Source organism: Anthonomus grandis, chromosome 11 (assembly GCF_022605725.1).
Source record: "Anthonomus grandis grandis chromosome 11, icAntGran1.3, whole genome shotgun sequence".
NCBI classification, from domain to species: Eukaryota; Metazoa; Arthropoda; class Insecta; order Coleoptera; family Curculionidae; genus Anthonomus; species Anthonomus grandis.
In genome coordinates, this window is record NC_065556.1 from 20,100,092 (window position 1) to 20,114,505 (window position 14,414).

General features: G+C 31.3%; 1 protein-coding gene across 4 annotated transcripts in view; it reads left to right on the plus strand.

Moving 5' to 3' along the window:
* Positions 1-14,414, plus strand: part of LOC126741972 (transcription factor RFX3) — a 64,574-nt gene that overhangs the window by 31,005 nt on the left and 19,155 nt on the right. For 3 of the 4 annotated variants that reach the window (XM_050448468.1, XM_050448469.1, XM_050448470.1), the window contains exon 4: positions 11,370-11,469. In XM_050448468.1, coding sequence (XP_050304425.1) covers positions 11,370-11,469 — 100 coding nt within the window. Of the gene's footprint in view, positions 1-11,369; positions 11,470-11,982; positions 12,148-14,414 lie in introns of those variants that run through there. The other variant, XM_050448471.1, reaches the window with a different exon arrangement.

The window sequence follows — 14,414 nt, forward strand, 5'->3', positions numbered from 1 at the left end:
AGTGTACTCAAAGAATTTGAGTCACTTTTACTGCCTCTAAGTGTCTTGTAGATACTCTTACTCTAGAGGTTATTAGAGAATCTATTTTGGAAATTTTAGTGCCTGGAAGTATCTTCTAAGTACTTTTAATGCTTGTCCAGGAACTTAACGGTAATCTCAGATTTATTCGAGGAATTTGAGTCACTTTTACTACCTATAAGATATCTTCTACGTACTCTTAAGCCTCTTTCAAGAACTTAAAGGATATTGGAGAGTGTATTACAGGAGTTTAAGCTGGAAGTATCTTTGAAGTGTTCCTAATGCTCTTTCAGACACTTACGACTAATCTGAAAGTGTACTCAAAGAATTTGAGTCACTTTTACTGCCTCTAAGTATCTTCTAGATACTCTTAAGCCTCTTCTAGGCACTTAGAGGTTATTGGAGAATCTATTTTGGAAATTTGAGTGCCTGGAATTATCTTCTAAGTACTTTTAATGCTTGTCCAGCAACTTGACGGTAATCTGAGATTTATTCAAGGAATTTGAGTCACTTTTACTACCTATAAGTGTCTTCTACGTACTCTTAAGGCTCTATCAAGAACTTAAAGGTTATTGGAGAGTCTATGCTAGGAATTTGAGTGCCTGGAAGTATTTTTTAAGTACGCTTAATGATCTTCCAGACCGGAGACTCAATTCAAGAAATTTGATCCACTTTTGTCACCTGTAAGTCTCTTCTAGATACTCTTAAGCCTCTTCCAGGCACTTAAAGAATATTGGAGAGTGTATTACAGGAGTTTAAGAGCCTAGAAGTATCTTTGAAGTGTTCTTAATGCTCTCTCAGACATTTAAGATCAATTTGAAAGCCTATTCAAAGAACTTGAGAAACTTTTACTGGCTCTAGGTGTCTTCTAGATACTCTTAAGCCTCTTCTAGGTTATTGAAGAGTCTATTTTGGAAATTTGAGTGCTTGAAAGTATTTTCTAATTACTTTTCATATTCAATTTTAAATCGACAATATTAAGTGTCACTGAAAAATCGCTTGGGATTTTTTCAATTTTTGTTTAATTATAGGATAATTCCCGAATATGAATTTTTAGATACAAACCTGATTTCTAAAGGGTCAGTCTCAACTGCATAATATTGAGTAGCACTGGAATTTTTTTCATATTTTCCTTTTTAATTATAGAATAATTCCTGAAGATGAATACCTGGAATTTTCTCACCATTTGCTAAAAAATAAAAAGGAAGATTCCCAAAGACGGTTTTTAGATCCAAAATCGGTTTCTAAGTCGACATTATCAAATGCATACTGTTACGTGTCAATGGAAAACGGTATGGGATTTTTTCACAATATTTTAACAAATAAAGAAGTTTCTTGAAGATGGATTTTAGATACAAAACAGGTTTCTAAGTAGACAATCTCAAAAGCATACTATTGAGTGACACTGGAAAACTACTTGGAATTTTTCACAAATTTTTCAAAAAATTTATACGAGGATTCCTGACGATGGATTTTAAATACAAAACAGGTTTCTAAGTAGACAATCTCAAAGCATCCTACTGAGTGACATCGGAAAACTACTTGGAATTTCTAACAAATTTTTCAAAAATTTTATACGAGGATTTCTGAAGATGATTTTATATACAAAACGGGTTTCTAAGTAGACAATCTCAAAAGCATACTATTGAGTGACACTGGAAAATTGACTGGGATTTTTTTACAAAAAAATATAAAGGAAGGTTTTTGAAGACGGTTTTCAGTTACAAAACGGGTTTCTAAATGATAAGTTTATCGAATCAAAATTGTTCTTTCAAAGAGCCATGTTTCAATACACAAAACTTCAATCTTACACGCATACTATTCAGTGCCACTGGAAACCGCCTTAAGACTTAGTTAATTAAAACTTCTTTATTTTTCCACTCGTTTTTTCCGAATAACTGTTTGCTAGTTTCCAAGCAAGAAAGTCTTCCTTGCCCCTGGAACTTACCCACCACATATCAACAAAATTATCCAGGGAAATGAGATGGTCGTATTACGTTCAATTTAAGAAGCCCTTTAACGTCCCAATTTAAATTACGCAGGGCATTCATCCAAACAAGTAATAAACATAATCCGGTAGCGATCGTCCGTGCTACCCGTTGCGCCGCCCTTTGAAATCTGCCCTTCCCAATTATCAAGTATTAACTGGCTCTACCTGCCCATAATAAAGCTGCCGCCGCGTTTTGTAATTATTACGAGAGACTCGTGATGGGAAAAGAACCCTTAATTGCAGTTGATTGCGCCGGTTTCGTCAATGACGTCTCGTTAGAGGGATTTATTATGAGAGTTTGAATGTATATTTTTGATTGTGTTTATTTTGATAAAATAGTGAAGTTGGTTGGAAAAGTGTCTTTGGTTGCTTAAATGAAAGAGGGGCTAAACTATCTATAATAGAAAGCAATTTGTTAGAATTCCCGCTAGTGAATCAATTGTGCAGAAGTTATGTCTGGGGTGCCACTGGGCTCCATTCTAGGGCCACTTTTATTTTTGCTGTATAATTTTGATTTAAGCAAAGCTGTTGAATTTTCCCAAACTCAAAGTTATGCCGATGATACACAGCTTATTGATACTTTTGATCCATTGGAATATAATGAAATTGAAGCAATTGTAAATTCGGACCTTAGAAAAATCTCCGTATACAACAAGAAACGCAACTTATTTTTTAGTTTGTGTTGAGTTTTTAAAGGAATACCTTAACTTTGAAATGAATGGCGAAGTGTTGAAGTTCACTGAGGCTTCCAGAGATTTGGGTGTTTGTTTGAATTCTCAATTAATATTTTCCCAACATATATCTAATTTATGCAAGGCCTGCTACTTATCGCTAAAGGTGCTGTATGCGAACAAAATTATTTTAAAGTTCGGAAAAAGCTTTGCGAGTGTTATGTTTTGTCCAAAGTAATTTTATATTATCCAGGTTTAAGTTTTGTAGACAGACAACGAGTGCAGATAATCCAAAATAATTGCGGTAGATTTATTTACAACTTAAAAAAAACGAACATATTTCTCACAACATTAATCAGCTTCAGTGGCTTAATGTTTCTTCTTCGTTTCAGTACTTTTTGATTACTTAAAACATCTGTTCCGCAGTATTTAAGATCCAAATTATGGTTTCGACAAGATGTTCATATAGTACCCATTAGATCTAATACTTTTTCTATGCCGAATCATCACAAGGCAATTTTTGCGTTGTTTACATACAACGTTGTTTTACATATAATATAGTGTCACTGTATAATAAGTATATCAAATATTTTAGTTTAAAAGATCTTTTTACATTTCCCAAAAAATTTAAAGAAATTCTTTTTAGTTCTCAGCAAGACGTTGTTGAGGTATAGCCTGTTAATATTGTGCTATTAGATTATATCGTATTTAATAATTGTTAATTTAAAAAAATTAAAAAATTGTTGAAAATTATATTTATTACTTAATCCAGTTAATTTAAGAAATTTTAGGGTATAATATTTCTTTGAGGCAGGAGAACTGTTTTCCCCCGTTCGAAACATTTGGACAAATGTTTGAGTGCTTTTAGCTATTTGGAGTTATTTTACATTTGTTCTGCACAGATTTTTGATGAGTCAGCGTGCCTAAAAGAATTGACAAAATAATTCGGTCAAAAACTGCTGCAACTACTTGGAAAATGGGAATAACACTTCTTTCGGTACAAGTAAAAATTCACTCCAACTTAATTAATACTATCATTGGGATGTTAATTTCGATCTTCTTAATAAAACGTTTTACGGTAATAAAATTATATATGCAAATGGATTTTCGCAGATTGTAGAGAAACCCGCCAAAATAGTTCCTACAAGCCAGACATTAATTGATTTTATAATCACTAATGATGCATAAGTTACATACATCTAACACCAAAAATTAGTGACCATTCAATATTGTCTATGTGGATAAGAAGTGGATAATGACCGATCTTAGAGAATTTATGCGAGAAAGAGATATTTTATATAAAACGCCAGTTTTGGATAAAAGTGAAAGTGCCTATGGTCATTATAAGGCTAAAATAAATTTTATTGTGAATAGTATTAGAGTACAGAAGGAAAAATTCTTTACAGAGTGCTTAGACAAACCAACCCCAAAAAACTTTAAAACTGTAGTACCCGGTAAAAAACCAATTTTTTCAATAGAATACATTTTGAACGGGAATTAGTGAGCGAAAAAACATGTATAGCACAGAAATTGAATAAATATTTTGTAGAACGTATAGAAAATATTGTTAAGAATATTCCACCGTCACATAATGTAAGACATAATACGAGTATAACCAGGGCGCCTTGAGCCGAATACAGTATTCTGCAAGTTTAATACAGTTAATCTGTTTGGTTACGTCTTATCTGATGCTTTGATCAAGATTTATAATATGTATGTATATATATATATGTATTTCTTTTTGTACATTTTGCTTACAACTTGAAAAAAAAACGAACATATTTCTCACAACATTAATCAGCTTCAGTGGCTTAATGTTTCTTTTTCGTTTCAGTACTTTTTGATTACTTAAAACATCTGTTCCGCAGTATTTAAGATCCAAATTATGGTTTCGACAAGATTTTCATAACGGACCCGTTAGATCTAATACTCTTTCTATGCCGAATCATTACAAGGCAATTTTTCAACGTTGTTTTACATATAATATAGTATCATTGTATAATAAGTATATCAAGCATTTTAGTTTAAAAAATCTTTTTACATTTCGCAAAAAAATTAAAGAAATACTTTTTAGTTCTCAGCAAGACGTTGTTGAGGTATAGCCTGTTAATATTGTGCTATTAGATTATATCGTATTTAATAAATTTGAAAAAATTGTTAAAAATAAAATTTATTACTTAATCCAGTTAATTTAAGAAATTTTAGGGTTAATGTTGAGTAGCTGGCCTTAAAGTCAGCTAGACTTCGCCATTTGAGAAATGTACTTTTCCTCTTGGATTGTATTATTACATGTAAGACATTTTTTTTTTCTTTGAGGCAAGAGAACTGTTTTCCCAGCATACGTTAAAAGACGAATATGCCCAGCCAATTAGAGCATTCCGGCACTACAGAGGCGTAGCTTGCATGCCGCCAAAATTCAAAATACGAATTTTTCGTTGCCTGTAGAGCTGCCAGCGAAATTTGGCATCTCTGACCTATATATTTGCTAATATAGGACTTTGTTTTGTTAGGCATTTATATTTTAGATCAAAAAAGAAATGCGATGTGCATATAAAAGACGCCTAATAAAGAAATATTTGTTTTTGAAGGTGGTAGACAATGGTACAGTGAAAACATCTTGTCGGACTTGCATTGTCTTATTTATTTATTGTAACACGACGTTTCGGTTGGTAAGTATCTCCAACCGTTATCAGTTTCAGTAGTCAGTTTACACTTGATAACGGTTGGAGATACTTACCAACCGAAACGTCGTGTTACAATAAATAAATAAGACAATGCAAGTCCGACAAGATGTTTTTCAAAGAAATATTTGTAGCTGTTATATATTAGTAAATTAATTATTTTTTTTTATATATATTTACAGCGTAATCAAGATTTTTAATAACATGAAAATAGACAGTTGTTGCATGGAGTAAGAAATTTACAAGTGCATCAGTGAGTATGGTATATATACCGTGTAATACTTAATGTTTTGTATAAAACATTAAACCATCCAAAAATATTGCCATTATTATTAATGATAACACTTTAAAGTTTTTTTGGAATTTTTATTTTAGCTTGTTTTATAGATGTTTTTTATGGTATTATATTAAAATTTAGTGTGAAATTAGTTCTTACATGTCATATTCCTATGATAGGTATCGATAATTTAAAATTTTTATAATATAATAATTATCAATGAACGTTTGAAGTTCATTTAAATAGCCAATTATACATACGGAGATTGAAATATGTGGATCTGAGAATATCGAGTAGGTAGATGATAAAGATTGCCAGGCAATAAACAACTAAAAGTATATGAATTTTCAAGAAAAAATCACCATATAAATATAAACTTTTATTTAACAACAATTAAAATCAAAATATATAAAACATATACTGCTAAAAAATATGTGTATTTATTTTAATTTTTTTATAACTGTTTAGGCATCGTTTTGATAAAATCCCATGGGTGATGATGCATCATCATAATGGCTATATGAATGAAAATTATACAAATCATTGTAATGGCAGTTTTGAAATTACTTTGAAATTTAAAAAAATTCATCATATTTATCAAATATCTTAATGTCGACTAGCTTACTGAAATGTTTTAACTTTTATATACTTTAAATATACTTTAAATTTTATATTAACATATTTTATAATAATAATTTTTAAGATAAACTATACTATGGACTCTATACTATAATAAAATGTATTATATTATATTACATCAACAACTTAAAACTAAAATAGTAGAGAAGAAACTAAATCAAGCATCAAGCTTGGTCTGTAAACTAGCACTTCTGATCACAACTGATCCTACAAAGGATTAAAATGATGAATTAGTCTATAAGGTCTATTATAGGAATATAAAAATTTATGCAATATTGTTACCATTCTTTAAAACCTTAACAAAAATTCTTGAGGGGCATGTCCCTTGATGGGTATGTTTCCTCCAGATTTAATGTTTCTCATTTTACATGACCTATTAAATCCTAAAAGTAAACAACAAAATATACAATTATATCTGATAACTAAGAGTTTATACAACCACTGATGTTGCTCCTGTTACAATTGTAAAATATATGTTCTTCTCCATTCTTAAATTTATTTTGGGTCTGACAAGCATAATCAACTTCCCTGTTACTTTGTTTTCTATAAGAGGTATGTTCTTCAAAATTCCTAAAATTTAAAAATGATTTTTTATCTTTGAAATGAATGATGTTTTATCTTTATTTTGTGAATATTAAACAAAAATGTTTAATATTCACAAAAAAATTGGCCAAAAAATTCTGGGTGGAACTTCTTAAGATGTCTGTTTCTCATGGATGTGCTTGACAATTCCTTCTCACAGACTTCGCAGATTGCATTTTGTTGGCTGGAAAGTACATAATAATTCAGATTAGACCTGAAAAAAATTATATCTTACCTTAGTGTTGCCATAATTATCGTAAACAGATACTGCAGCAGCTAAAAAAGAAATTATACAGAAAAGAAATCACTAGACAGTTTACTAGAAATTGAAAATCAAACACTAAAATGTTTGTTTTTGAACTGAAAATTAGCGTAGAACCGAATATTATAGCCAACAGAGTCAAGACTAAGTACTATAATTGCTGTAAGCACTCAAATAGTGGCAAAATCGATATAAATAATAATTATCGGCCATAATTAAATCATTTAGGAAGCAAAGCAAATAAAATAAAATCTGCAATCTGGGTTAAGGAAAACAAAACAAAATTAATATTCCATTATGCCAATGCCAACCGCACGCGAAATTTTACGGGCGTAAACGAAGGGATCAATCGGTTTGGTCCCATCTTCAATTCTCATTGGCTGGGCATATTCGTCTTTAAACGTATGCTTGTTTTACCCCTTTCGAAGCATTAGGACAAATGTGTGAGTGCTTTTAGGTATTTGGAGTTATTTTACGTTTGTTCTGCACAGATTTTGATGAGTCAGCGTGCCTAAAAGAATTGACAAAATAATTCGGTCAAAAACTGCTTAGAAAATGGGAATAACACTTCTTTTGGTCCAAGTAAAAATTCACTCCAACTTAACTAATACTATCATTGGGATGGTAATTTCGATCTTCTTAATAACACGTTTTACGGTAATAAAATTATATACGCAAATGGATTTTCGCAGATTGTAGAGAAACCCGCCAAAATAGTTCCTACAAGCCAGACATTAATTGATTTTATAATCACTAATGATGCATAAGTTACATACATCTAACACCAAAAATTAGTGACCATTCAATATTGTCTATGTGGATAAGAAGTGGATAATGACCGACCTTAGAGAATTTATGCGAGAAAGAGATATTTTATATAGAATGCCAGTTTTGCATAAAAGTGAAAGTGCCTATGGTCAATATAACGCTAAAATAAATTTTATTGTGAATAGTATTAGAGTACAGAAGGAAAAATTCTTTAGAGTGCTTAGACAAACCAACCCCAAAGAAGTTTAAAACTGTAGTACCCGGTAAAAAAAACAATTTTTTTCAATAGAATACATTTTGAACGGGAATTACTGAGCGAAAAAACATGTACAGCACAGAAATTGAATAAATATTTTGTAGAAAGTATAGAAAATATTGTTCAGAATATTCCACCGTTATACATAATGTAAGATATAATATAACCAGGGCCTCTTGAACCGAATACAGTATTCTCCAAGTTTAATACAGTTAATCTGTTTGGTTACGTCTTATCTGATGCTTTGATCAAGGTTTATAATATGTATGTATATATATATATGTATTTCTTTTTGTACGGTTTGCTTAGTTTTCTGCAGGCAACAGTGGTAGTATATAATATTTTTCAATTGTAGATTTGTTTTTTAATTTTTATTTTTTTTTGGCTCTCTTTTGTAAATCAATAACAAAATTAATATTATATATATTTATCTATCTCGGATTGTTTTATATGATTTACAAAATAAACACATTATTATTATTATTATTATTAACCATAAATAAAATGAAGACTATTCTTAAATGTTTAAAAAATGTTGTAGGTGGAGAGAGTTGTATATCAAAAACAATTCTTTGCGATGCATCTTGCGCTGTCATTGACCGTCTCTTAAATACTCTTTCATTTATTCATGAGTCTTTCGAGACTCATTCATGTATTCTTCTATCACTCGTGAAACTGTTATTCCTATTCCCAAGGTCCAAATACCATACAAACATAATGAGTACCAACCCATTAGCACTGTGTCTGCCTATGAACTTCAACTTGAGCAACCTCTAGATTTCTTCTTAGAGCCATTGATCGTAACTCTGTCGTTGCCCTATTTTTATATTTTAAATGGGCGCTTGAAACTATAGATAGGGAAATTTTTTAACTTTTTAAATTCGAACGCTTAGAAATTAGGGATGATGTCTTGAACTGGTTCAGATCTTATTTGTATAATAGAGTCCATTGTGTAAAGTTTGTAAATATACTATCTGAAACTCTTACTGTTATATTCGGTGTCCCTCGGGGAACATTAACGGTATAGTGCAAGTTCTCAAAAAATGTAGAAGTGTGTTGCTTGCAGATGACTTAATGATTTATTTAGTAGGCGACAACCTCGACCAGATGTTTTTTGATATTAGGGCCAAATTATGGACCGGCTGGAAAAGTTATCCTACTGGTAACATTAAAAATTGAATTATGAACTTCTTGTTAGTCTTACCAGCGGGATAATTCGTGCTTATCAGTAGAATAAGTGAACAACAGGAAAAAGCAGCGTATAAAAGGTTTACCAGTATAACCTCAAATTTTTCAAAGAGTTGGAGCTTGCATAGTTTTGCAAGAAGTGTGTTTATAATATTCTAAATTTTGTTCTTAATCTGTATGAGTATTTTGCAATTTTGCAGTGTTATTAAATTATAAATTATTTCCTCATAGGTGCTAAGAGGTGTTATGGTTGCACTACCGCCACCAGTTTTAAATATTTTCTGTTTGTTTTATACCCTCATACTTTGTTCGAAGATTATTCAGGGTTAGAACCACCCCTGACATAAGGTTTTTTTACATTAAACTCTGCTGTCAATTTTTCCCAGGCCTGATCTTTTTCTTTCCAAGATGTTGCATCAGTCTTTTTTTATTCAATTATATTTGCATATTGTCTTACTAAACTACAGAGCAAAATAACTTCTTTTTCAGAAAATTTTACCGACCTCTTTTTTTATTAGATTATTGAGACATTCTCTAAAAAAATGATTAAAATTCTACCAAATTCACTGCACAGTATACAGTTTCTAAAAAGCGGTGTACTGTGATTCCCTGGCAAATATCTGGTGGGATACTTACAAACAATTAGCAAAAATGCAAGTATGTATTAGTACTAGTACTAACAGAAAGAATATCAGATTTGGCACAAAACAAGTATACAAGTACCTGTAACAATTATCACAAATTAAAAACCAAACACTTCCATTATTTTTGTTTATTTTATTTATTTTCTCAGGACCGGATATTCATAACCCTAATCTTTCTTTTTTCTTAAGAATAGTATACCGGCCACAACAATTATGTTGTTACCAAACTGTAAACCTTCTGCTACTTAACAACAGGTTAAAATTTAGTTCATAATTTCTCCTACAGCTATTGGTAGGTTTACCGAGAGCATAGAAATTTATCTGCCTGATAACACAGAAAATTTAACAGCTGGTCCATAATTTGGCCCTTAATAAGGATCTTAACTGTGTGCATGGATCAACAAACCATGTTTGTATACGAATAAATCGAAATTTTGTATAATTAGGTGGACATTGACAATAACTAATTCATGTTAATGGGTAAAGCATTATTTATGAGAAGGAAATAAAGCGTACAATTTTAAACAAACTACATAATATAGGAAAATTTGCAAAAAAGTTGCTTTTATAAATAGAGTTTAAAAATATGTATCGATGCATGCAAAACTAAGGCTCTATAATGCCAATGCATTTCCCCAATTGCAATTTTGCTCAACATTATTGTCAAATTTACCCCAATATAAAATAAAACACTTTGAGATCATCCAATATAGAGCAATGAGAGTTATCCTCAAATGTAATCGTTATACTCCTGTTGTATCCGTGTTAAGTGTTTTGGGTATGTTATATGTAAACCAAAGAGTTATGTTTAATGTGTATGTATTTATTTTTAATTTACAAAAGTGTTTGTTGCTAGCTTATATCTGTGATAAAATAAGAGTGTTTGGAGAAGTCTACAATTATAAAACTCGAAATCGAACATATTTTGTACATGTAACACTAGTCAAATGCTGAACTCTGTTTAGAAGGAAGGAAATTTATATTTTTAAGTGTGACATTTTATTTCTGGACCTTAGTCTTATTTTAATTATTTTTATTTTTATCTATTGATTATACTTTTATATTTTATTATTTTTAACCCTTGTATATTAGAATATTTTAGTTTGGAAGTTTTATGGCTTGATTTTATTTATTTATGTCTGCTTAATTTATACAGTTTGTTTTATGTTATTTATACAATAATTGTTTTGTTCTTATTACGCTTATATACTTTTGGTTTTTTGTTATTGTCTAGGGTTTTCTATTTAGTACTTATTCCATATTTATTATTTATTTTGCCTTATTTTATTATACCTTTGAAGCAATTTCCTGCTAAATAAACACTATTATTGTTTTGTTTTCTTATGAGCATAAAAAAAATTCTATGCGTCAAAATTGAAATTAAATTTTTTAGTGGCCGAGGGCGACGCTGTGGCTTCACACCAAAGTTATCACATCCAATATGTCGAACAGGAGATCTACTCCTCGCAGAACAACGGCGGACAACCACAGATGTAAGTAAATAAGTATTGGGATTTATTACTAAGGTAACGTTTGTGCTTTCTGGCGGGTAAGTTGAATTAATAAAAAAAAACATTATTTAAAATAAAAGTAATACCATGCCATCTCTACCTCACATTAGCATTATATTTCTATAGTGTATTATTTACAGTTGCCATAATATAAGTTTGTCTTGGTCTAACTCATTATAAATCAAGGTTTAGTTCATTCATGTTTATTGAACAATGAGCTGGACAAAGTAAACTTATGGCAAAAACCATGTGTTAAACAGAGATGAGTAGACGGCGTTTTTTCAAAGACTTCGAAAGAATATCATTGTTTAAATTATTTAAATAACCCGACTAAAAAACTTCCCTATAAATGGCCTCCGTATGATTTTTTTCCCAATTGCGCCCTCTAGCAGAAATCTTAAGAACCTAAAACACTGTTCGGGTCGACGTTTCGTTCGACCATCATCAATTTTGTATTTCCGAATATGGTCCGCCAAAATATTTAAATCGGTGCACATGTGAACGGTATCACCATAGAGGCCTATGGAAACAAGAACTGGTCAATTACCATGGCAACCGATGACATACGTCAACAAAGACAATTAAATTCCAAAAAAAGTTTTATTTTACCTCTAAATCGGTTAAAATGAATAACAGTTACAACGAAGCGCAAGTGTTTTGGTAAGTTTTTCCATATTTATAAGGGAATAGTATATTTTTAATAATAATTACGGCGGTTGCTTAGGGAACTTGAGAAAAATTTGTTTCTTTGGTAACTGATTAGGTGTAAGTACATAGTAGCGCCCTTTTAGTTGTGGCATGTTGCCTTAACACCTCGACACCTAGGCGACTTAACACCTCAAGTATTTCCTTTTGTGTACATTATCCAAAAATAAACAAAAACAAAATTAAATGAGATTCAGTTTGAAATGAGAGCTTTATAGAATCTATTTTTAAGTCAGATCATAGAGTTTTTATCACTAATTATCCTCTTATTTGCATCCCAAGGTTTTTGAAAGTTTGTTCTGCGCCTTTCTGTCCCCACTGTTAGATTTGTTATTATTGCAACAATAATTTGGATTTAGATCTTGTTCAGAAATAAGCCTCCTTAGTCATACGGACTTTATATTGGATGCCTTGGAGAAGGATTTTTAGGCAGATGTAGGATAGGATTTTTAGCATATAAACCGTCTCCAAGGCATGTATGGATACAGTACCACACAATATGTTGCTGATATGTTCATAAACTTGAACTTCATTGTATTGGTTCAGGTGTTATTTATCCAATAGAAGGCTTATTGTTCTAATATGTAAGGTAATTGGGGTCCCATCTGGTGTTCCTTGAGTCTGGCCACTCATTTTCAATGTCTTTTACCTGCTTTTTACAGATGATCTGAAGCTAAGCTGTATTGTCAAAAGATTCCAGGATTGTGAAATAATTAAAATAAAATCTGGAAACCTATTTGACTGGTGTTGGTATGCCATTGAATCCCACTAATGAGCTTTTTCCCCACTAGACGTTGTACAGAATTCAATTAGGAAATTAACCAATAAATACAGTTTCTAAAGAATGTGTGGCACTGGATTAAAATGCCCCGTCTATTGTTCATTTAGGTAAAGCGTTTGTTAAGACGTTTCAGCTTGGATGTATTAGAAGAAGCACCCATCCAATTTATGGATGTAAAGTCCCAAAAATCCTAAGTGTCGGATTTAGTAACAATGCCGCAAATCCTAGATCTGCAGACTAACGATTAAGACAGCAAAGCAAAAATACTTTAAAAGTTATTTAAAAAATTTTAAACAATATTCCGGGAGGCTTGGAAGATGAATGTTGTAAATGAACTGAAAGAGGTAAACGGGGGAATATTGTGAAAATAAATATTGAGCCTGATAGCGTTGATTGAATATTTGAATAATATTCAATCAACGCTGATAGGCTAATACCTAATAACTTCTCCTATACTGTGGGCTTTTCGAACTATGAAAAGTTCTTTGATTCTAGGGCTGGACCTGATTCACTTGGCCTTAAGTCTGCTTTGGGGGATATAAAGAGAAAAAATACGTCGGGCTTTGATAAACTTAATGTACGGTTATTTTTCAAGTTAGTGCTAGTATCTGCAATTCATAATTTTTTCAATACTGACCAATATCGCAATTGTTTTGTAAGGTGGCCAGAATGTTGCCTGTTTAAGGAGGGAGTTTCAGAATCACCTTCTTAAAAATCATTGAGAAATTGATTAAAAAGCGACTTATGTCATAATTAACTGAAAAGAAAACTATTAGGTCACAGCAATTTGGGTTTCAAAGTGCCAAGGGAACATCGTATGCAACGTTTTCATTCTTTCAATCCTTATTTTTAACCTTGAATGGTGATCCAACTGCAGCAGTTTTTTGTGACTTGGCTAAGGCATTTGACTGTGTTAGTCTTGACATATTGCTGTGGAAACTTGAGCGGTATAGGTTCAGTTCTTGGACCAGTTCTGTTCCTCATTTATGTTAACCTTGGAATCTCGGGGAAATTTAGTCAGTTTGCGGATGATACAAATAATGCAATAAATACTACACTTAACAGAGATGTATTGAAATCAAGAAATGGTGTGAATAATAAACTGTATTTAAATATTTCAAAAACTACTGTTATTAATGTTATTTAAATGCAATTTCGTGTAATTTAAATGTGTATCAATAATGTGTTTTTGGAAAAACACTCTGAACAATTTAAAACTCATATTATACAGTTGTGTCGAAAAATAACAGAAAATTGTTATGCTCCTAAGGTGGTAGCAGAAGAGGTTGATATTGAAATGATGAGAAGTATTTATTTTTCTTTAATTGAATCCCATTTAAGGTATGCTTTGTGTTCTTTTGAGGCGCATGCACATATAATTTATTAAATAGTATCATTGCCTTGCAAAATGCGAGTATAAGAGTGTCAGACAGCTGTTTGT